The 20530-nt window shown below is 33.9% G+C and overlaps 5 protein-coding genes across 10 annotated transcripts; 3 read left to right on the forward strand and 2 right to left on the reverse strand.

Moving 5' to 3' along the window:
• The first annotated feature begins 1 nt into the window (after nt 1).
• LOC108562473 (structure-specific endonuclease subunit SLX4) lies at nt 2-4572 on the forward strand. The gene is made up of 6 exons (XM_017920828.1): nt 2-301; nt 358-628; nt 708-1200; nt 1253-4113; nt 4192-4390; nt 4446-4572. Exons 2-6 carry the CDS (start codon nt 498-500, stop codon nt 4506-4508), a joined length of 3747 nt encoding a protein of 1248 aa, XP_017776317.1. The 5' UTR covers nt 2-301; nt 358-497; the 3' UTR covers nt 4509-4572.
• A 23-nt stretch (nt 4573-4595) lies between these two features.
• Nucleotides 4596-5366, reverse strand: LOC108562477 (iron-sulfur cluster assembly scaffold protein IscU). Its single transcript, XM_017920837.1, has 2 exons — nt 5264-5366; nt 4596-5209 (listed from the first exon to the last, which is right to left on the reverse strand). The coding sequence occupies exon 2, from the start codon at nt 5184-5186 to the stop codon at nt 4725-4727; it is 462 nt and encodes a 153-aa protein (XP_017776326.1). The 5' UTR covers nt 5187-5209; nt 5264-5366; the 3' UTR covers nt 4596-4724.
• An 86-nt stretch (nt 5367-5452) lies between these two features.
• On the forward strand, nt 5453-6226 carry LOC108562478. Its single transcript, XM_017920838.1, has 2 exons — nt 5453-5928; nt 5982-6226. Exons 1-2 carry the CDS (start codon nt 5630-5632, stop codon nt 6127-6129), a joined length of 447 nt encoding a protein of 148 aa, XP_017776327.1. The 5' UTR covers nt 5453-5629; the 3' UTR covers nt 6130-6226.
• Nucleotides 6227-6699: 473 nt separating this feature from the next.
• On the forward strand, nt 6700-17106 carry LOC108562474 (ribosome-binding protein 1). Of its 6 annotated transcripts, XM_017920831.1 has the most exons (17): nt 8927-9255; nt 9312-9516; nt 10660-10818; nt 11422-11571; nt 12817-13105; nt 13171-13217; nt 13284-13316; nt 13551-13889; nt 13945-14028; nt 14091-14777; nt 14860-14955; nt 15092-15340; nt 15401-15511; nt 15599-15676; nt 15760-15816; nt 16045-16125; nt 16480-17106. In XM_017920831.1, exons 1-17 carry the CDS (start codon nt 9233-9235, stop codon nt 16492-16494), a joined length of 2703 nt encoding a protein of 900 aa, XP_017776320.1. In that variant the 5' UTR covers nt 8927-9232; the 3' UTR covers nt 16495-17106. The 6 variants fall into 6 exon arrangements, with proteins under 6 accessions (XP_017776319.1, XP_017776320.1, XP_017776318.1 ...); XM_017920830.1 differs by lacking the exon at nt 8927-9255 and adding an exon at nt 6700-6830 and having other exon boundaries at nt 13171-13316; XM_017920829.1 differs by having other exon boundaries at nt 8928-9255; nt 13171-13316.
• LOC108562476 (zinc transporter 7) lies at nt 17080-20495 on the reverse strand. Its single transcript, XM_017920835.1, has 3 exons — nt 19894-20495; nt 19040-19257; nt 17080-18044 (listed from the first exon to the last, which is right to left on the reverse strand). The coding sequence occupies exons 1-3, from the start codon at nt 20078-20080 to the stop codon at nt 17400-17402; spliced, it is 1050 nt and encodes a 349-aa protein (XP_017776324.1). The 5' UTR covers nt 20081-20495; the 3' UTR covers nt 17080-17399.
• Nucleotides 20496-20530: the final 35 nt, after the last annotated feature.

Here is a 20530-nt window from a genome sequence, read left to right on the forward strand (position 1 = left end):
AATAAGGACAGCCTTGGTAATTTTTAATCTTATATCATTTTTTTCTTGTTAAAGAAACATAGTTTTTTAAATATTTTGTTTCAAAATGGCGCTTGGCCGGTGGCAGTGGCTGTTTTAGATATTTTGTAAGGTTATAGAATTATAGACAAAAACGATTTTCGTTAATTGTTATGGCAGATAGAAACATCGATCAAAGAATTCGCAAGCCCAGAAGAGCCAAAGGTACACCATTCTTTTATCAACGGAATTATTATGCTATAGGTGTTCTAGCTCTTGGAGGACTTTCCTGGTACCTATATGAGTAAGTATACACAATATATCTAACAGTGATGGAAGTAACTCACATTAATATTTTAGACTGTGGCCTCAAGCACAAAAACTCAAACACAGTATTCGAGAAGGGAAATTTAAATACCCAGCAGCAATAGAGCAACATATTCTGTCAATGAGACTTAGCCATGGAGATCCAGCTATGCAGAGTGTGTTGAAAACAATGTATGAGAGGAAGCTTGAAAAGAATACACTTGTACAGCAAGATGAGCAAAAGCCAAAGGAGCAACCGTGGTACAGCAAAATTCTCTCACCTTCAACTGAAAAATAATGGGGAAACAGGAAACATAAATGTTAGGTAATGACTAGTCTTGTTTAGCAATATTTTAAGAAATAAAGAGTTTTATGTGAAATTAATATTATTTTATTATTGAAAGCCCATGCCAAGGAATCTCTAAGTATTTCACAAGAGCATCTTCATCACAACAGAAGCCCCCAGAATTCAATTCACCATTTCTCAATAAGACCAAAGAAATTGTTCCAAATTTAAAAAGCGATGATGATGATGACTTTAAACCTGTCAAACCTATAAAGATTGCTAGGATCTTTACAAACCCTAAAACAGGTTCAAATGTAACCAGAAAAAAATACACTAAAAAAGTGAAAACAAAGAAAGGAGACAATTTGATACAAAAAACATTGAGCGACAATTTCGGACAAGACGACGTGAATCCAGAACATCTTCAAATTGCCTTGGCTCTTTCCAAATCGGTCCAGGATCAAGCCTGTTCTCAAGAAAACAGCAGAGATGTTCCAATATATCCGTCGACGCAAGTAATTAAAGAAAATGCAAGAGATACGCTTGCACAATTTGCTTTTAAATCGAGTAAAAGTGAGGATATTATTTGGCCCTTGAAATCTTACACTGAGGTAATAACATTTTAGAATTCAATTGTGAGTAAAATTAATTTGTTGCTTTTAGGTGAGTCGAAAGAAAAAGAAATCTAAGTTCAGTTGCGTAACACCAATATTGTTACTTCGCACTAACGAAGAGCGAGATGCTTTGATTAGCTCTAAAGTTTCATCGATTTTAGCCAATAATATCTTAAATACGCCTCCAGATGATTGTCTTAATGAGCCATTAAATGTTTACAGCAATATCTTGCAAAAATATCATTGCAGGCAATCAAAACTCTTTCAAATGACCAACTTAAGTAAATGTGATAGAAACGACTTATTTTATGTTGAAAAGTTGAATTTTGAACGTGATATAACAAAGTGTGGAGATCGTTTAAAAAAATGGGAAGAAATACCAGGAAGAGCATTGAGTCCACCCAGAATAATCAAAAAGCCTGTTCTAAGTATTGATACAACAATTGTGGACAATATAAACAAAACATTGTCAACGATGCAAAGTATGGTGGATTACTGTATTAATGATGTGCCTACAGAAACTATTGCCGATATAAGTATTTATATAAATGAAGACAATGCTACATCAATTCCTGATTTCACGGCAATTTCACCAAAAAAGAATATTGAAATTGAAAGAAAATCTATTTCACCAAAAGTAATTGGTAACGATGAAATAGAAAAAAACAATGTGAAAGAGAGGAAGACTTTTAATAGAAGTCCCTCGCCAGATTTATTTGATTCGGATGAAGCCAATCAATCACCTGTAATTCAAAAATTTAAGAGGATTGTTCCAACTGACTTAGATGTCTCCGAAGAATTAAAATCCGATGACGATGATTGCGATATATTGGATAATGGTGTCTGTTATTTTGAAAGCTTTTGTGAAGACGAAGTACTGATCTCACAGAAATGCATGGATACGTTTACCACTGATGACAAGAAATCTCCAATTATTGATGATGGTGGTGGTAAATTACAAAATACTTCTATTGTTACATTTGATTTGACTCAAGAAGAGACTATTTTATTAAAACATAATTCCAATGAATTGGAAGTTAAAACACGTCAATCTTTGAGTATAGAAAATACGTCTTTATTTCAAGAAGAAACTTTTTTATTGGAATCTAATTCGAATCAAGTAGACAAAAAACAGTATCAATATTTACAAAAGCGGGACTTGTCTGAAGACAAAGAGGAAACAATAGTATTGGATCATTGTTACATTCAAAACGATTCTATAGATAAGTTAGATTTAACAGAAGAGGTATTAAAAAGCAATACGAGTCTATCAGAGACTAAAACCTTGAAAACTGAAGACTATGACTTCACAGAAGAAAAAACCGTCTCTGTGTCAAGTTATAAAGAAGATAAAAGTAATATATCTAAAATTTGTGGATTAGCAAATCAATTTAAATTGGAAAGAAACAGTTCAATGAATGAAATGAATACGATAATTGTAGATAAACAAAACGAGAGTATAAATATGACACAAACTTTAAACAATGAACATGGATTTAAATACTTGGAAAGTAAATATGAAATAAATAATTCTATTAAGAATTATAATTTTATGGCTCTTGAAGAAGATTTCTTAAATTGCAATTCTACAATAGATTCTGAAAATGAGGAACACTGTATTAAATCTCATGATGATAATTTCTTAAAAACAAATGAAATCAATGATTTTGCTAAAAACTCGAAACATTCTGAATGCACAGAAATTGAAGATGATTCTGATAAAATGAAGCAAACAGATCACATAAATTCAAGTAAAGATGATTCTTTGAATTTGACACATTTAATAAATTATTTGCGTCATGATAAAAAAGCAGACGTTATTGATTTATGCCACGATTCCAATGACAGTGATTCGCCCGAACATCTTTCAAATGAAATTGCCACATTTAAAAGTAAGCTCTATGAGGCTCAATCAAAATCTACGTTCAAAATTTCTGAAGATGAGGAAGAGTTATGCAATGAGGTAGAGGAAGAAAATGAATTGTTGAATAACCAAAAACTTGATGTGAAAGAAATGTCGACTGAAGAATTAATCAAATCGGTGGATGATGCAATAAATAAATTTAAGAGAAAATCCATTAATGCTAATGATTCGAATGAGAGTCAGGAAAGTTGCACAATTAGCGACGAGGAGTTAAATTATTCGAGTTACTTTCATACACCAAACAAGTTAAAAACGAAATATAATCAATTAGAGTTTGATGATGACAATGACATTATAGAAATTGATGATAGTGATGACGATGGGGTTGCAGATGATTTATATACGCGTGACACGCCCATAAGTTATAATGACTTCGCAACGACCTCGAGTAGTAAAACCACGCCCACCAAAGAAAATATTTCGAAAGTAAATGTAAAGGATATTGATACAGAATACTTGATATGCGATGACAATGCTGGTACAAATTTGGATAATAATAGTTTGTTAAAAAAAGTAATTCATCCGCGAGTTAGGGATTTGAGCGCGAGGAAATCATATGGCTTCAATGATACATTTGGCAATTTATTAGAACAATCCAAATTTATTAAGCAAATAGAAAATCGACTGGATCCAGTAAACGAGAAGACGCCTGTTAAGGAAAAACCAATAGAGGTGCAAACCACACCCGACAATGGAATGATTATTAAGACTACAGATATCACCCCTATGCCCGATTATGAATCGATGGGATCACCGGAAATTATCCAAGAATTGAATAAGTTTGGCGTGAAAAAACTTAAAAGGCAGCGTGGCATTTCCATGTTGAAGTATTTATATGAATCCACGCATCCTTCATCTTATGTGCCCGAACGAGATCCAATCGAAGAACAGAGGAGTGCGAAACGAAGAAGAAAACTTATTGTTGAGGATGAATTCAAATCAAGAGAACCTAAATCAGTTGAAATTATAGCGGATGTTAATGCTGGGTATGTATATAGAAATAAGTTTTTTTTGGCGAAATCTGCTGTTTGATTTTATATCTAATGATTTTATTCTTAATTTAGAGAGACTAGGGAGGACATGATTTTTGAAAAGAAGATATCAAAGAAGATAGCTTCATGCCAAGTCCCTATGCACATTGCTTTTCATAATTTGGTTACAAGTGATCCAAATTTACAAGAAAATATTTTATTTTATGAGCCTTTGCAGGTTGAAGTCTTATATGACATGCTTAAAGAACAAGGGTACAAGTATCATTTGCAGGTTAGATATAATTAAATATGAGATATATTTATTTAATAATTTTTGTGTTTTACAGGATTTGATAACATTTCTAGATAGAAAGTGCATAACTTTTCGCTTGAATCAGGCAAATAAATAATATTTTTTATAATATACATAATAAATAATTTCTGTTAAGTATTTTAAAATAATTGTATATAACATTTTATAGTAGAAAATAAATCAGTATGTTATTATCTATTTATTTCTGCTTTAACTCTACATGTGTTTGCACAAAATCTTAAGCATCCAATATAACATTAAAATATCCAATTTGACTACTCCATCCCAAAATTCCCAAGTATTGTTAGGGCATTTATTCAGCAGTTTTGTCTTTGTTCTTCTGCTTAATTCTGTAATCAGAGAGAGCTGCTTTTATGGCATCCTCAGCAAGCATTGAACAATGCAACTTGACTGGTGGGAGTGATAACTCCTTAGCAATGTCAGTATTCTTCAACTTGAGAGCCTGATCAACAGTTTTGCCCTTGACCCATTCTGTTGCCAAGGAGCTACTTGCAATGGCTGAACCACATCCAAATGTCTTGAACTTGGCATCAATAATTTTACCATTGTCATCCACTTTGATCTGCAATTTCATCACATCCCCACAAGCTGGGGCCCCAACCAATCCAGTGCCAACATTGTCATCCTTCTTGTCCAAAGAACCAACATTTCTTGGGTTCTCATAGTGATCAATAACATTGGGATGGTAACTTGCTGTTAAAAGCTTGATAGGACTCGCGGACCTTAATAATTTGCTTGTGGCGTTCAACGCCATCGTTACTGATAGATTTATACCTTCTACAAACGTAAAATCAAATTAAAATTTGTTTGTATTTCCCGACCTCACCTAACCTCAAACTTCAGCTGACTTCAAGTGCGCACTTTAAAGTATTGTGCAATGCTTGGAAATAGATAGATAGTTCAGCTGCAATTGTCCAATTGATTAAAAGTCGAATATTTGAACTAATTTATTTTATCAAAATTGGTAAAACCATGCAAAATACATTTTTATTGGCAGTTTATATATTATAAAAACAATTAAGTTTGTGAATAATATAAATGTTAATTAGTTCAAGTAGATCATTTGAGATCATTAGTTCAAGCAAGTTGACGTTGATGTGATGTGCTGTCAGTGTATAATCATCAGATTCAAATAAAGCCCAAATAGGAAATAAAGTTATTAAATGTTAGAAAACATAGTGCCAGAAGGACAAACAAATGTTGCTCTTAATATATTTAATACTTGGTCTTCATATAAGTTATGGTATGAACGAAACTATACATGTTGAGGGGACAAAAGCCATCCAGAATGCTCAAAGTATAGTGAATTCAACCAAACAGCAACTAGGGAATATCACAAATTCATTACCTTTGGATAAAAGTGTTGATATCTCATTAAAGTTTCCTCATCCCCCTGACAATGACTTATTACAATCAGGGGCTTTACTAAGAGCATTTTATGTGGTGCTAGGAGTTACTATTATATTGCTTTCATACATTGGCTTCAGAATGTTCAGGTATAATTCTTAAGCTAAGTAGTGATTGTCAAATAAGATTATTTTGTTTTCAGATTGAGAAAAGGCACAAAACCACCAGTGATGGTTAAGAAGTATGGCATTTTAACAAATCGAAGTGATGTGGAAATGGTCCCTCTTCCCTTGAGCGAAGATGAGGATGATGATACCATCTTTGAAATAAACAATGTAAATAATAGATAGTTTATAGGGTAACTATTATAATGTATTTTTTTATAAAATAACTAATGATGGCTGTTTGAGTGCAGTTGGCAACATATTTAACAATTAAATTATTAAATATTTTATATTCGTCATTTTGTGTTTATTTGTTGTTTCTGTTATTTATGACTTTTTGAAGTGGAATCAGTTTCTAAATTTAGGTTTCATGCGCTATTCCATTAAATGCTTAGTTATGATTCATATTTCAATAAACACTAAATACTATTTATAGTTATTCCAATATGAATCATATTGATATTTTCAATAAATGACAAAGGCAGCGACAATATACTAGCGATTTATTTGTAATTGTTAATTACTTAATACGGTAGTTAATTAATGTTTCTTTATTGAATTATTGAGATGTGAGAGGAGACCGGAAATATTGCAAAAAAATATTAGAGATGTGTATGTTGGGTGGCCTAGGATGGGAGGAAATGAAATTGGCGATTGCGTAAAAAAGGCACCGGCATATGCGCAGTGGTGGATGCTCTTAATTTTTTCTATATAACCGTGGATCGGCAAGGACGTGCGGTGCATTGGATGTGTGGTTGTGGCTGGAGGCGCGTGCGCACTTTAAGGAGCCTGTGTGTTGCAAGTGTGTAGTTTTGGTGATCGTGTACTTAGGGTTTTTCCCTAATAAGTGTTTAATTTATTCGTAGAATTTTAAAATAACAATAATTGTAAGTAGACAAGGGTTGATGAAACGTGTAGACGCGCCTTGGCCGTCTATTTCTGTGTAACTTTTTTGCGAATTATATAAAACATTCAGCGAGGCCGGATTTTGCCGGTGTTTCGGGGCGATTTACCGACCATCATGAAAGTGCTACGTGGCCTTGACGATCCAACTGGAATCCCATAAAGTTTCAAATATTTTAATCGTCTATCCCGTCCACCATCCAGACGAAGACAATTTCTGCATCAAATTCACGCCTTTTTCAGCTACTCATCCTTCTATCCTTTCAACGTTCCTAGTTTGCACGAAGAGAGGGATTAATTGGTTGCGTGTCAATGCTCTCTCGCGTTTAATTGAAAATCCAGTCTGATTTTTCAAAATTCCACGTTCATTGTCCCACAGCTCTCTTCAAAGTACAATTCATTAACGCGATCTAATATAGTAAAAGCTAATTACGATAATACAGTTTCTAATTAATTGTCGGTAATTATCAACAAATTCTTTATAATTATAATATAATTTATGTTTCTTTGCAGCACTTAATATAATAATTATTTTTTTATTGTTAAAAATAATTGCATGGTAATTTAAACTGAACTGAAATTCCGAAACGAAATTGCCGCACGTTGTGAAGAAATAAATTGCAGCATTCATACGGGCTTAATCACATTTGAATTGCAGAAGGAAGATTCAATAGAGAGGGAGCACTTCCTTCTTTGCTTCGGCATGGGACAACGTCCTGTGGCCTTGTTTCCACGTTACAGATTCCAGTTTTCTTCTCGCGTTTTTTTTTTCATTTTTTTTTTCAGCAACGTCCGATGAGAATCGCATTTAACAGGCGGAACACGTTTCGTGGCTCTTGTATTATTACGTGTGTTGCGAAAATCCAATTAATTGCTGTTAAGACTATTCGATTGAATGCAGTAGCCGATAGGGAAATCCGGCTGCAGCAATGCAACAGTAAAATTTCCAATTAGATTGCGATGAAATCGGGTCGCGTAGATTCGATTTCGGTCCCTTATTTTCTGGAAATCTAATTAACCCCCCCATGTGTAGTAATCATGAATACGCGTTGAATGTTCCGGAAATACATTAATTTGTAGCACAGCGTAGAACAATTGATGATTTTGAAGTTGTTTTTTTTTCGGTAAAATGCTAATTAGGGAAAGGAACCTTTACTCGGATAGCGGAACGCTTAACGTCAGTCTTAGTATTTGCTGTTCTATCAGCATCGTGGGAATTCCCCTATTTGTCCGTTCTATTATCAATATTTCAATTTATTTCTAAATTTTATTTTAAATTTGTTTACTATAAAGTGAACTTTGCAAGGAAATCAGTAATTCAATACTACTTACACAAATATTGAATCATTATTAATAATGTTAATGCACAATAAATTCCAATGTCTACAAAATCAATGGTTAAACAGTAATCTACATATTACGTGGAACCGAAGGATGTTCAATTGGAAACAATAATCATGAGTCATGACGCATAAAACACATCGCCCAAAAAATTTAAAAGCATTCTTGTGTTAATAAAAACATCTCGAACATTAAAAAAAATATTTATTTTATAATTATTTACATTATCATGCATGTAAATAATTTTTAATAACGTCTTTGCAGCATTTGATTATAAATGCAAATATTTTGAACGGAATTTGCACAAGCAGTTTGCGCCAATTAATTGCCACAATTACGAGCAAACGTCAACGCTACTTTGACGCGTTCATTTATTATATTGCACTGATTAGAGCCGCTTTCTATACGTCTTGACCTACGAAATACTCGATAACTTATTTGTTTATGTTATCTCGATTGCATTTGCTTTGATATAATTTTACTGATTTATATTGATGAATTTCAGTTAACATTTCAGGTTGTAACTGACGACAGTCTTAGTACATTTTTACGAAAGATTACGCTTCGCTGTCTACGAGAACCACCCGACAATCGATTCCTGAGTAACTGGAACGGATCAATTTCAGATCTACAAGTGCTTAAAATATGATTATAGGAATGGCGTTATCAAATGAGCTTTGTTTCTTTATTGTTTTTTTTTGTTATTATAAATATATAAATTATCAGTAATTGTTCGCTGGTTTTTACCGGCTTTTAAATCTCTATAAATAAATACCACGTATTGAATCGAGGAAGCGACAACCGGACCGCTACGAGTTATTTATTTGTTACATAAAAGAGGAGCATGCATCTGAACTGCGTTCGACGGGAATAGATTACTTGCCTTAAAAGCAAATAAATCTTCCGCGGAATAGGAAGTAGGTTAAGCAAAACAATAGAAAACCAAGGAGTAACGGATCGAGTGCGCACACTGAAACATAAATTTGTAGAAAATTTACACTTCAATAATTCCGCTTCCTTGGATACACTTTCAAGATCCGCGAACATGCCTCTTCTTAATCACGTTCTGTAATCTATCCATCTTGCTGCATCTGATATACATAGAATTTGTCTTTTTGTTGCAGATTGAAAATGTTCGATTTGGAATCTATGTGTTTGATCGGAGGCGTCTTCGTTATATCCGCAGGCACTTTGTTTATTATCGATTATTTATTTAAAAATAAGAGTTACGAAGAGGCGGTGGCCGAGCAGAGGCAGCAGAACAGCGCTTTGTACAATTCTCAGCGTCCGAAGCCGAAGGAGAAGAAGCAAAAAAAGAACAATAAAAAGGTGAGTAACTTTTGATGTTTTGATTTGGATTTTACACAATCAAAAAAAACCTTATAAATGATGAATATGTATATTTACTATATCCATTGTATGCAAATCCAAATGCCGTCTTTACACAAAGATGGTGTCTCGAATCAATGGCCCATATGTAGTTCATATGGGTTATTAATTCAAATACAATGATAAAATTCTATTCGTGAAACTCACAGTCGGCACTCACTTAACGTATATTAATATGTACATAATACGTATTGAACTATATAGTACATATATCCGTATGAACGTAAACTAACGTCAATATGTCTAGTCGCTTTTATAGTGAGCATTTATTGTGTATATTTGTTCTGAAGTCAGATTGAAACATGTTTCGTTTTTTGCCTGAAACTCGTTTTAAGGAACAAGAATTAAATTCACGTCTGACTGAAATAACATTTAAATACGTATACATATATAAGTGAGGTCATTAAAAAAATCAATAGCAAATCCATAGGATTGCAGGATGCAAAGTGTACGTTCGTACGAATGAAGAGACGCCCAATGAAATGGGATTTCGTTGTCCAAATTACGTAGTAAATTCGCTTGATGTACGATAATTTATGTACTTATTTTATACGTCCAGTGAGCAATGACAATTATTTTACAAATAAATCGTTATGATGTAAATAGACTTTAAATATTTATGTATTTTTGTAGCGTTTTTTTTTTTGTTTTATTTTGTCCTGCCAACATTTCACAACAGTGACGGCATTATCAACATAGTTATGTTGTCGTGTAACTTGGCATTATTACATATTCCAGTTTGTGTCAGATAATACAAATTTTAAAGTCAATTTCAGGAAATTTGTTTTTTTTTAAGTAGATAATTATCGTTTCAGCGGATAATATTATATTTAATGGAAAGGATTACTGATAATAATCTATAATATAATTAAAGTTATTTATTGGTAGTTGGATTATATATTTTACAATAGATATTTTTTTTAAATCTAATAATAAAAACATTTATTGCTACAATTATCTAATTACGTAAACAAATTACAATAAAAAGGTATCATTGATCGTAGATTTTTCGCCTAAAAATATTATTTTAATAAGCAAACAACAATCTTTGATAATCAATTTTTTTGTATATTGATTCTTCAGGTAAAAGAAAAGAGGTCTTCTAAGGACAAGGAAACTGATAGCGTTGATGATTCGGAGAATCAAACTTCTGATGCTGGTGAGTCTAGCAAGTCTCACCACGTCGAGTTCACCGAGGTCACCGTCATCGAAGATGTAGCCAAGGAGTCATGCAGCGCTAAGGTGAGACTAACTAAATTTTCATCATTACGAAATATTGGATATTATTAACATGGGTACATTTATTCGTTATAAGTTTAATTTAGATGTAAATGACTTTGGGGCAGTTCGTTAACAGTTTTAAAAATATCTGCTTTATCTACTCCAACCATGGCAATCTGCTGCTTTAATTTTAGTTGTCATTTATCAGCGAATGTCTGTTTGTCACATGGCACGCGATTATCACGAACGGACAGAGAGATTTCTAATTTCAAAATGACAAAGGTCAAACCGAGTTCCTGTTAACATCGACGAAAAAAAGTTAACATGTCGTTGGCATTTGCATCCACGAACGTAACACGACGTGTCAACGCGGCGTAACGGAAGATAAGATGTTAGAGCAGTTTTCGATTCTTCTTATTTTATGTGGGGATCTCCGCTTTAAAAGCAAATCGACACGATGGATGATTCTATTTTTTGTTTTAAATTAGACATTCGATTTTCTTTTAATGCAATTTTCTATATAGAGTGTAATTATGTTGTTGTTATTTATTGATGTCTCCAAGTAGTACTAACATTTATTTTGCATGTTCTGCTTTGTCCCTTCTTTGCCCCGTTTGATCACAGAGGAAGCAAAAGAAAGATGTGGTCCGGCCCATACTGGTGAACAGGGACTCGTCCGCTGAAAATATTCAGTGTAACGTAGAACCTGTCTCGCCAGCCAATCACTTCGAGGAGTTGCATCCCAAAGACGAATTCGAGTTGTTGAATTCGCATGTAAGTTGCATGAAAATCATCATCATCATAGCAAACCAACCGGGTTTTTAACAGCCTGCGTTTTACTTTGCATCTAGAATAACTTCTTATAAATGTGTGTCTGTTGTACGTTTTATGTGCGCGTCTGTATTCTTAATGGAAACATTGCGGTTCTTCAATTTAACATCTCTAAATTGTTTACTGCGGGAAAGCAAACAACCTAATATCCCAGGCCAATTTTTATTGCTTTTGCTACACCATACATTTTTTCACGCCGTTATTTTACATTTATTTTTTTAGTTAGACCCGGACATTCCACACTTTGCCTACGCAAGCCTAATTATTCAACACTTGGCTTCTGCGAAACTTGCAATTAACTAATTTACTTATCATAGTGCATAGTTGTGCTTTCTTGGCCAATTTCATGATCATTAGATTTAACTAATCCGTTAATTTAACATTGGCATTTATTTTAATTGTATTTTTCAGTACTTATTAATATTATAGATTTATGTATACATTGGACATTGAATACCCACGTATTTATGATTTTTTTAATCTCTTCATTCGCAAGAACGTACAGTTTGCATTTGATCAGACTGTAATTTTATTTACTTTATCCTAAAACTAATCAGTTTATGTACATATTATCGAAAATACGTTAAGTAAGCCCTAATTATATATATTTTGTTCTTTAATAAATTAGTACAGATTTTATCAAACATAAAATTTCAAATATTAAATTAAATTAATTATTTTCATAAATGATTTTATTTAAACATATTTATTGGCCACAATGTGTGACTATCGACCGAAGTTTTTCAGCCCTTCTAAATAATATTTAGTTGAAAAAAGCATTTTTCATTTGCTAATAAATAATGCGTGCTTAATTTGAGTTTATTATGTAATGTTGTTAGTTTCGAGTTGTTATTATTTGGAAGCGACGCGGCGGGGAATTGCATTATTTTCGAAATAATATTTCCGCAACATTATTTTAATAATAGCAACCAGTAAATCTGCACAGAAAACAAGTACTGTACATTATTTATAGTTCAGGACTATTTATAGCCCACTGGGTAGAACCATTTATTCGTAAAATAAACTACACAAAAGTACCAATTTTTCAGCTCAATGAAATTGTTCAATAATAACATATGTTAAATTATCGGTGATAATGCGGCAACCGTTATCAACTAATTGTTTTCATTCCATTGATGACAATCGTTTTAAATTCGATGTTGATTTATTTATTTTTGATGTGTGTAGAAGGATGATTCTCCGAAAGAGTCTCCAAAGGGCAAGGGGAAGAAGCAGAATATCGAGAACGAGCCCCCTAAGCAACAAAAGTCCGAGATGCAGAAGAACAAAAAGTCTTCCAAGTCTCAGTCTAACGAGGGGAAGAAAACGGTCGATGTAGTGGACAAACCGATTACGCCTGAACCAGTTTTCATATTACCGGTTGAGGTTACTGCATCTGCAACAGTCTCTGCTAATCCTCCTCCTCCAAAAGATAAGAAGAAGAAAAAGAGCGAAATCAGTACACTTCAACAACTAGGTAGGTGTTTGGCAGGCGGTACAACGTAAGATTTGAAGATTTCATACGTTGAATTGTATTTTCAGCTGGCGATAAATCGCAAGAAGTGAATATTTCCATTTTGATGCCTTTGGTGCGTAACGCTGAAATGTCTCGTGATGAAGTTCAAATTCTTATTGATATGTTACTAAACAAGCAGCAGGATGCTCCGGTTGCCGATGAATGGAGCGAAGTAAGTCATCCGCTTTTATATATTCCATCCTGTTTAGAAGATATTCTTGCTATTGTTACTATTATTTTAATCCCGTTTGTAATCTAGTTTAACAGTCTATATGCAGTAATGGTAACTCTACACATTTACAAATTATTTTTATTGTCGTTTGGTGTCATCACAGCGAGAGAGCGTTGATACATTATTATTAGGTATTGCAATTCTGTGATATTTACGTGGTTTGAATTGATTTAGGGTAAAGCCGATCCCATTCAGAAGCTGAAGAGACAGCTAGCTGAAAAGGAAAAGCTCGTCGTTGAATTGGAAGAGTCCCTGACTGGAAGCCAGAACAAGTTGCGCGAAATCCGCGCCGATTTTAACGCCGACAGAGCTATACTTCAACAAAACGTGCGCGACCACTTGGAGAACATCAATAAGTGCAATGCAGAGCGTCAGGCCATCGAGAACAAAAATCAAATTTTGAGTAAGCAATGCAAGCACTTCAGCGACGAACACATCAAGATAATGGATCAGTTCAACAATCTTCAATTGAAACATCAACAGCTGGAAGTGCACCTCGCCCAGAAACAAGAAGTAAGCTATTGCATTACTTACGACTTGTTTAAAACCAATTATCAATTCGTTTCAGACTGAATTAAATCAATTGCAATTGCTTGAGCAAAAGTTGAAGGAGGATCTTGCGGAGAGGGAGCACAAAATTGCCGATTTACTTGTAAGTTTTCTTATTAATAAATGTGTATATTGATATTATTATTATGTATTTCTTTAATTTAGCGCATCAATGAAGAACTAGAGTCGAATCTCCACTTGGAAATGCAGAATAAGGTTAAATCGAGGCAGATTGCGGATGAGGCAATGTGCATGAAGCAACAGCTCGAAGTAATTCATGAGCAGAAAGAGGAGGAGATCAAATCTTACAAGAGCGATATAATGCATTTGAAAAGTGAACAGGTAGCCCTGTCCGAGGTTAACAATCAGCTGAAGAACGAAATCGCAAATCTGCAAACGGAAAGCGCTCAATTCGCCGACCGCATCGATAACGTTGAAAAAGCAAAGGCATCTTTGGTCGAAGAGACATCACAGTGGCACGACGAAAATGCGAAGCTACAAGAGGAGAACGCTGCTCTTTCAAGCGAGAAGGCAACATTGCAGCAGGAGAAGTCTGCCGAGGAGGAGGAGAAATTGAAACTGGCAAAGGAGATGGATGAAATCAAAGGACTGAAACTGAAACTGGAGACTGATATTTCTAAGCTGGTTGAGGAAAACAAGAAACTGCAATCAAACATCGTCGTTTTAATCGAAGATAAGGAAGCATTAGAGGCCAAGTCCACTGGAACTCTTGAAACCAACGAGAAGCAGATGGTTCAGTTGCAAGCTGAACTGACCGACGCGAATTTGAACTTCCAAAAAATGAAAGAGCAGTTGCATAAGCAACTCGAAGAACAGAGGAATAAGAATAATGTAAGTTGTATTGTTTTTATTGGTGATTTCTTTTAATGTGTAATATTTCGGGGACTAACCTTGTGCATGATTTTGCTAATAGGATTTGCGGCAAAAGAATTGGAAAGTGATGGAGGCTTTAAATGCAGCGGAAAGTAGATCTAAAGCGCAGGAAAAGCAGCCAATTATTAACTTGGATGTAAGTGTTACTATTCTTACTGCTATCACATCACTTTCCACCTACTTAACTATACGTTAGTAACACATTTCAATTGGGATTCGCGTATATTTCTGAGTTTTCTTTTCCTAATCTCAGTCTTAATGTTTATTTTCAGCTTATGATCACAAACGCAAGAGCTGAAGAGCAGCAAGCCGGTAAGGACTTTGTTCAAAGGCTGTTCCCCAGCATCCAAGTGCCATCGAGTCTTCCACACGATAAATGGGAAGAGCAAGTCGTGAAATCAGTAGAAGACCAATTGCAAAAGTTGAAAGCGGCTGCCGCCGTCGGCAAAGTAGATCATTCAGCGGATTTGGCTAGAATGACGTCAAAGATATCAGACTACAAGAAAATAATTGATGAAACGGTAAGTTTACAATAATCGTGTGAAAGGAAATTATTTATTTTTATGATATTCCTCATTTAGGAGGGAATGTTGAGCAAGCTGCATAATCACATCGAAACTGAGGAGATTCGTTGGAGGAAGGAATTGAGGAGCAAGGACGAGCAGATCGAGAGGCTTGAAGCTGAGGCTCAGGTAAATTTTGCTCAAGAAATAAATCAATATTTGTTCTTTGAAGTTTGCACGTTAACAGTCCATAAAATAATTTGCAATTCTTTTCAGCTTTCGAAACAGGTAGAATCAGAAATGGATGTCAGTTTAAATAAATCCATTGAAGTGAAAAAAAATGTCTCAACAAAGGTAAGCAGTCTCGCAATATTGTAGTTTGTCAAAACAACAACGTACGTATTGAATTGTTCAAAACAAAAACGCTATTGTTTTAGAGTCAAAACCATAGCAACCCGACAAACGGCCCAACGCCGTCTGCAATCTCTCATGATGTAAGTTACGAGCTTGATTCGACTAAGTACTTATAAACTTTCGATTCACTCGCTTTGTTTTTGGGGCTTTGATCATTCACACTACTTAATTATCAAAATAATTCATTTCTTTAGTATTTTTTTTTTTTGTATCGCACATCGTGAAACAATTATTAATAATATTTACTTTGTACTAAAAATCGCATATGCAAAGTTTGACTAACCATTATTTACATTTCTTATAACCAGCTAACGCTATCAACCGCTTCAAGTGCCACCTCATCCATAACCGAAGAGTCTGTGAAAAAGAATAAAAAGAAAAAGAAAAAGGTACAAGGTTAATGCTCATAATGAACTTACGCAGTTCGTCAGTTGTTTCTCATGTCAATGGAAGAAAAAGCAAAACCAATCGCATTTGAATTGTGTGTAACAAAATTAATTGCTTTAACTTTTATTGATGCCACGTGCTTCTCCTTAAATACGATTGGTTTTCATTGTTCTGTTCTTATCACTGTTCCTTGTAGCGTAGCTTTTGTTTTTATATCGGCATGCTGTCCATTTCGTTTATTATCCACGAAACTGGACATGTATTTAATTATTCTTTTTATAACGTAGAAATAATCTTAATACTCTATAAAATTGTTTCAGAAGATGTATTAATTAAAATTGTTTGTTTCTTTTCAGAACAACGGAAAATAAGGACGCAGTACTTTAAATACTATCTTTTTTCTAAGCCTAAACTTAGTTTATTAATTTATATTATTATTTTTTTACTCAACTCATTACTATTTGCATTCTAATTAAATAACTAAAAAAATATAAGTATATATATATAAAAAAAAACTCAGTGATATCTCATTCCGATTTACTAAAACGAAGATATAGAAATTTAAAAATAATCTTTTACAAATAAAAGCAATTGATTGTTCTCAGATCATGTGTGCAATAAACGAAATCTTTTTTTATGTCAAACAGTTTCGTAAACTAAACAAAAAACTATGTTTAACAATTGATTTTACTACATGTGTAAATAAGAATATTTATAATATAGCAAAGCTTCTGTACTCAAATTTATTATTTTATTCCTTTTATTATGTTTTTCTTTTTTTTTGTGTTTACATCTGTGCTTATATTTATATATCTATACATAAAATAGAATAGGATTTTCTAAAGGAAAAAAAAACTATAAAAAACAAAACAAACTAAGGGATAGGATGAAAATTAAAAGTTGTATTGCATCGAGGATATGAATTATTGAAAGGAGAAAATCGAAAACCATGTAACATGAATAAAAAAATTTATTACGCTAAATTAGCACTGTTTTATCATTCTCTTCCTGGAACTGTTTCCTTTTTAAAACGTACGTTTTTTTTGTATTTATTTTAATCATAAACCCTTATTCTTAGTTGGAATGGATAGCTTAAAAATTCACAATATTTTAATAAAAAAAAAGCTTTGTACAAAGAATCTCTTTTGTTTCCGACTGAAAGAATAACAAAGGAAAGAAAATAATGGTATAAATAGAACAAAACTCAACTCTTTTTGTGATAATTACTTTAGTACATCGTTTCGTATATTTCTTTTGGCTAATTGTTAATTTTATATCACATCGGGGTATAATCCAATTGCACGTACAGTTGCCGAACTCCGGCGGCCGCGAAAATCATCTGGGTGTGAGACACCACGTATTTGGGGTCAACGTTCTTCGATACCTCCAGCTTGATAGCTCCGACATAAACGTCACTGCAGAGAGTCCAGAAGTGTGGATCCTGTACGGAATAGACGCCAGGAAGGCTGACCACTTTTTGGTAACACTGCGGCAGCACATTGTCCAAGGAGTACGGCTGACGCTGCATCAGGATCACTATCGAGTCTTTTATTAAGGCTAGCACGCTGAGCGCTATCAAAACAGCGATGAACATCGAGCAGATCGGATCGGCTCTCATCCAGCCGAACATGTGCATAAGAATGGCTGAGATGATGACGCCCACACTGCCGAGGGTGTCGGCCATGATGTGCAGGAAGACACCTTTCATGATCTGAGAATTGTTTCCGGCCAGCTCGAAGTCCGATTGGTCGTGGCTGTGGCCGTGCGAGTTATGGGAGTGGTTGTGATTACCACCGTGGGAGTGGCCATGACTGCTGCCACCGCCGCCTCCGTGGGAATGGCCGTGCTGGAAGGCGTAGATTCCTACCAGATTCACTAGGAAACCTAGCACCGACACCACAAACAGTCGTTCATGTTTAACCTGTAAAAAAAATATATTTTGTAATCCTCAATGTTGAATGAAATGGTATTATAATATATAACAAAAACTGCAATTGCATTACTTTAATATCTCAGGTTACAGTTGATAACCGCTACCAAGAATGTTATTGATTATCAAGGAGACATAGTAACTGTATTATAGAAAGTTAAGCTAAAGTACTTTCATCAAACTTTCCATTTTTAAAGTCCTCGATTAGTCCGGTTATAAAAAGTGCGGGAGTTTGACAGAACTAATTGTAAATTAGAAGATGGATCGAAATCGCGGCTGGCTCAAAATCCCGACTATATCGAAATCCCGACAGTGTTTTTTATTATTATAAATTTCTACAATAACATTTTCATGGTAGTCGGGATTTCGATATAGTCTGTATTTGATTGTCGGGATTTCAAGCGTCGGACTTTAATTCAGTCGGGATTTCGAACGTCGGGCTTGCGATATATACCCAATTTAGCCTTGTATCAGGAAAAATAAAAGTGCAATAGTGCTGATAATATCATAATAAAAACAAAATTTGCATAATAATTATAGCATTAAAATGTATGTAGTTGTATTAGGCTCCTAATCATAACTGTGCTATTGTCACTAGCTACCATTGAATGTACGTATTCTCGAACGTACGTTGACTATATTCAAATTTCAACAGTGAATGTCAATAATTTTGAAACACGTAAATTGAAAGAAAGATTTTTTTATCATAGCTCCTTGGTTTATGTTGCATATCGAATGGAAATTGATAAAATTTGATCATAGCTAATGCAATATAAATACAGCAACAAGATCAGTGAAAAGGGAATTTATTTCATGAGATGCCCATTTTCATTTCGCAAACAATTGAATAATTAACGTCTTATTTGATGATCGTCATTGATACTTTTGAGTGATCAGATGATTTTCAAAACTAATTTCTTATTTTTTTTATGTAAATGATGAGCAAAGTGGAGAAATAAATCAGTTAAAGAAAACCATGTGTTTACCTCTGGTGGTTCTATTGCCCTTTCCACAGCCTCGGACATGATAAAGAAGGCAATGAACAACAAGAACAGTCCGTTCACAAATCCAGCTATGACTTCGGCCCTCACGTACCCGTAAGAGTACTTATCGTTGGCCTTCCATTTCGTAATAACCGAGGCTGCTAATCCGGCCAACAGTCCTGTGCAATCGAAGAACATATGGAAGGAATCCGAAATTAATCCTGAAAATAAAAATGTAACATAATTAAACGCAAATATAATCAGCAACGCGCACTGACCTTACGCAAATTAACCTAAATAAAGTGATCATATCATATGAAAGCGCCGACTTAGCATAAATCATAAATTTCTTTGTAAATATTTTACGTCTACAATCAAAACGCTTTAATAATGAAATATTGCACAGCTTTTGAACTGATCGCATTGGTAAGGAAATACAAATAACGGCAAACAAGCTTGTTTACATTTCATTTCTCAATACGTCACAAATTAAACTAATTACAAAATCAATTGAATACACCTGTTGCATATGAACAAAAAAAATAGAGATGAAATATCTCCTTTTTTACATTTTCTGAGGTAATTCTTATCTTAATCAAAAAGTATACATCATTATCTAACACAATCTATTTTTTATTATTCAATACCACAGGTTAGCAACTCATTACAAATAGTATTATCAATTATCTGAACATTGGAAATAAACTTTTCATGCTTGATGTTAAGCTTCTTAAAATAGTGAAGACCTTGAAATAGAAACACTTTACAGATCTACCTGGGTTTTCCCTTTCATGCTAATGAAACTTTCAATTATAGCCATGTTTTAATGCAAGTTAATATATAATGTTGGTACATACCTAAGCTGTTTGTCCATACTCCGTATGTTAGTTCAACAAAAGCAAATGTTAAGTTGAGTATCAAAAACAATAAGAGATTTCTGGAATTTTTGTCTGCAAATATGAGTCTAATCCAGTTGTACATCTTCTCTTTGATTCTTGAGCCGAAACCCCTGCTCAGGGTATCCTTGTGAGATAGAGGAAGCATCTTCAACAAACTCTGTGTCTCAAAATTGGTATTTATATGTGTGCAAATAATAAATAATTAATTGGAAAAAATCAGGAAAACAATTAAACGCGAAAATAAAATCAGCACTATTTAATTATGATACCCATATTGAAACACGTAGAGATAATTAGAAAAACAAAACACGAACAGGGTAGTTTCCAAAACAAAAATTTAAAATTTTTGTTGACGTGTTTATAATTTTCGTGTAATTTGCGTTGATTTATTGGTTAGAGTCCTCGAAATTCCTTACAGTAGATGCGAGAACTTCTCGCTAATTACGATTCGATAAGAAAAGAATAATTTAAGTTATAATTTAAGTCACATTCGCGTTTAATATTGTGGTTTAACTAAAAATTTACAGCCGAGGCCGGCTGACAAACGACCGAACTGCCATGTTGTATCTTAAATGGAATGTCAAAAAGATCCAAT

The sequence above is a fragment of the Nicrophorus vespilloides genome, unplaced genomic scaffold (genome assembly GCF_001412225.1).
Source record: "Nicrophorus vespilloides isolate i.1.1-1 unplaced genomic scaffold, Nicve_v1.0, whole genome shotgun sequence".
Classification (NCBI taxonomy): domain Eukaryota; kingdom Metazoa; phylum Arthropoda; class Insecta; order Coleoptera; family Silphidae; genus Nicrophorus; species Nicrophorus vespilloides.

What these genes read in the sequence shown, in the direction of transcription:
- LOC108562476 (XM_017920835.1), bottom strand. Translation starts at nt 20,080, where the DNA reads ATGCTTCCTCTATCTCACAAGGATACCCTGAGCAGGGGTTTCGGCTCA. An exon ending in AGTATGGACAAACAGCTTAG is followed by an intron (nt 19,258 to 19,893) that starts GTATGTACCAAC and finishes TTTTATTTTCAG; the next exon opens with GATTAATTTCGGATTCCTTC. An exon ending in GGGCAATAGAACCACCAGAG is followed by an intron (nt 18,045 to 19,039) that starts GTAAACACATGG and finishes TTTTTTTTACAG; the next exon opens with GTTAAACATGAACGACTGTT.
- LOC108562477 (XM_017920837.1), bottom strand. Translation starts at nt 5,186, where the DNA reads ATGGCGTTGAACGCCACAAGCAAATTATTAAGGTCCGCGAGTCCTATC.
- LOC108562473 (XM_017920828.1), top strand. Translation starts at nt 498, where the DNA reads ATGAGAGGAAGCTTGAAAAGAATACACTTGTACAGCAAGATGAGCAAA. An exon ending in CCTTGAAATCTTACACTGAG is followed by an intron (nt 1,201 to 1,252) that starts GTAATAACATTT and finishes TGTTGCTTTTAG; the next exon opens with GTGAGTCGAAAGAAAAAGAA. An exon ending in GGTACAAGTATCATTTGCAG is followed by an intron (nt 4,391 to 4,445) that starts GTTAGATATAAT and finishes TGTGTTTTACAG; the next exon opens with GATTTGATAACATTTCTAGA.
- LOC108562478 (XM_017920838.1), top strand. Translation starts at nt 5,630, where the DNA reads ATGTTGCTCTTAATATATTTAATACTTGGTCTTCATATAAGTTATGGT. An exon ending in ATTGGCTTCAGAATGTTCAG is followed by an intron (nt 5,929 to 5,981) that starts GTATAATTCTTA and finishes TTTTGTTTTCAG; the next exon opens with ATTGAGAAAAGGCACAAAAC.
- LOC108562474 (XM_017920829.1), top strand. Translation starts at nt 9,233, where the DNA reads ATGCCTCTTCTTAATCACGTTCT. An exon ending in CAGTACACTTCAACAACTAG is followed by an intron (nt 13,106 to 13,170) that starts GTAGGTGTTTGG and finishes TTGTATTTTCAG; the next exon opens with CTGGCGATAAATCGCAAGAA. An exon ending in ACCTCGCCCAGAAACAAGAA is followed by an intron (nt 13,890 to 13,944) that starts GTAAGCTATTGC and finishes AATTCGTTTCAG; the next exon opens with ACTGAATTAAATCAATTGCA.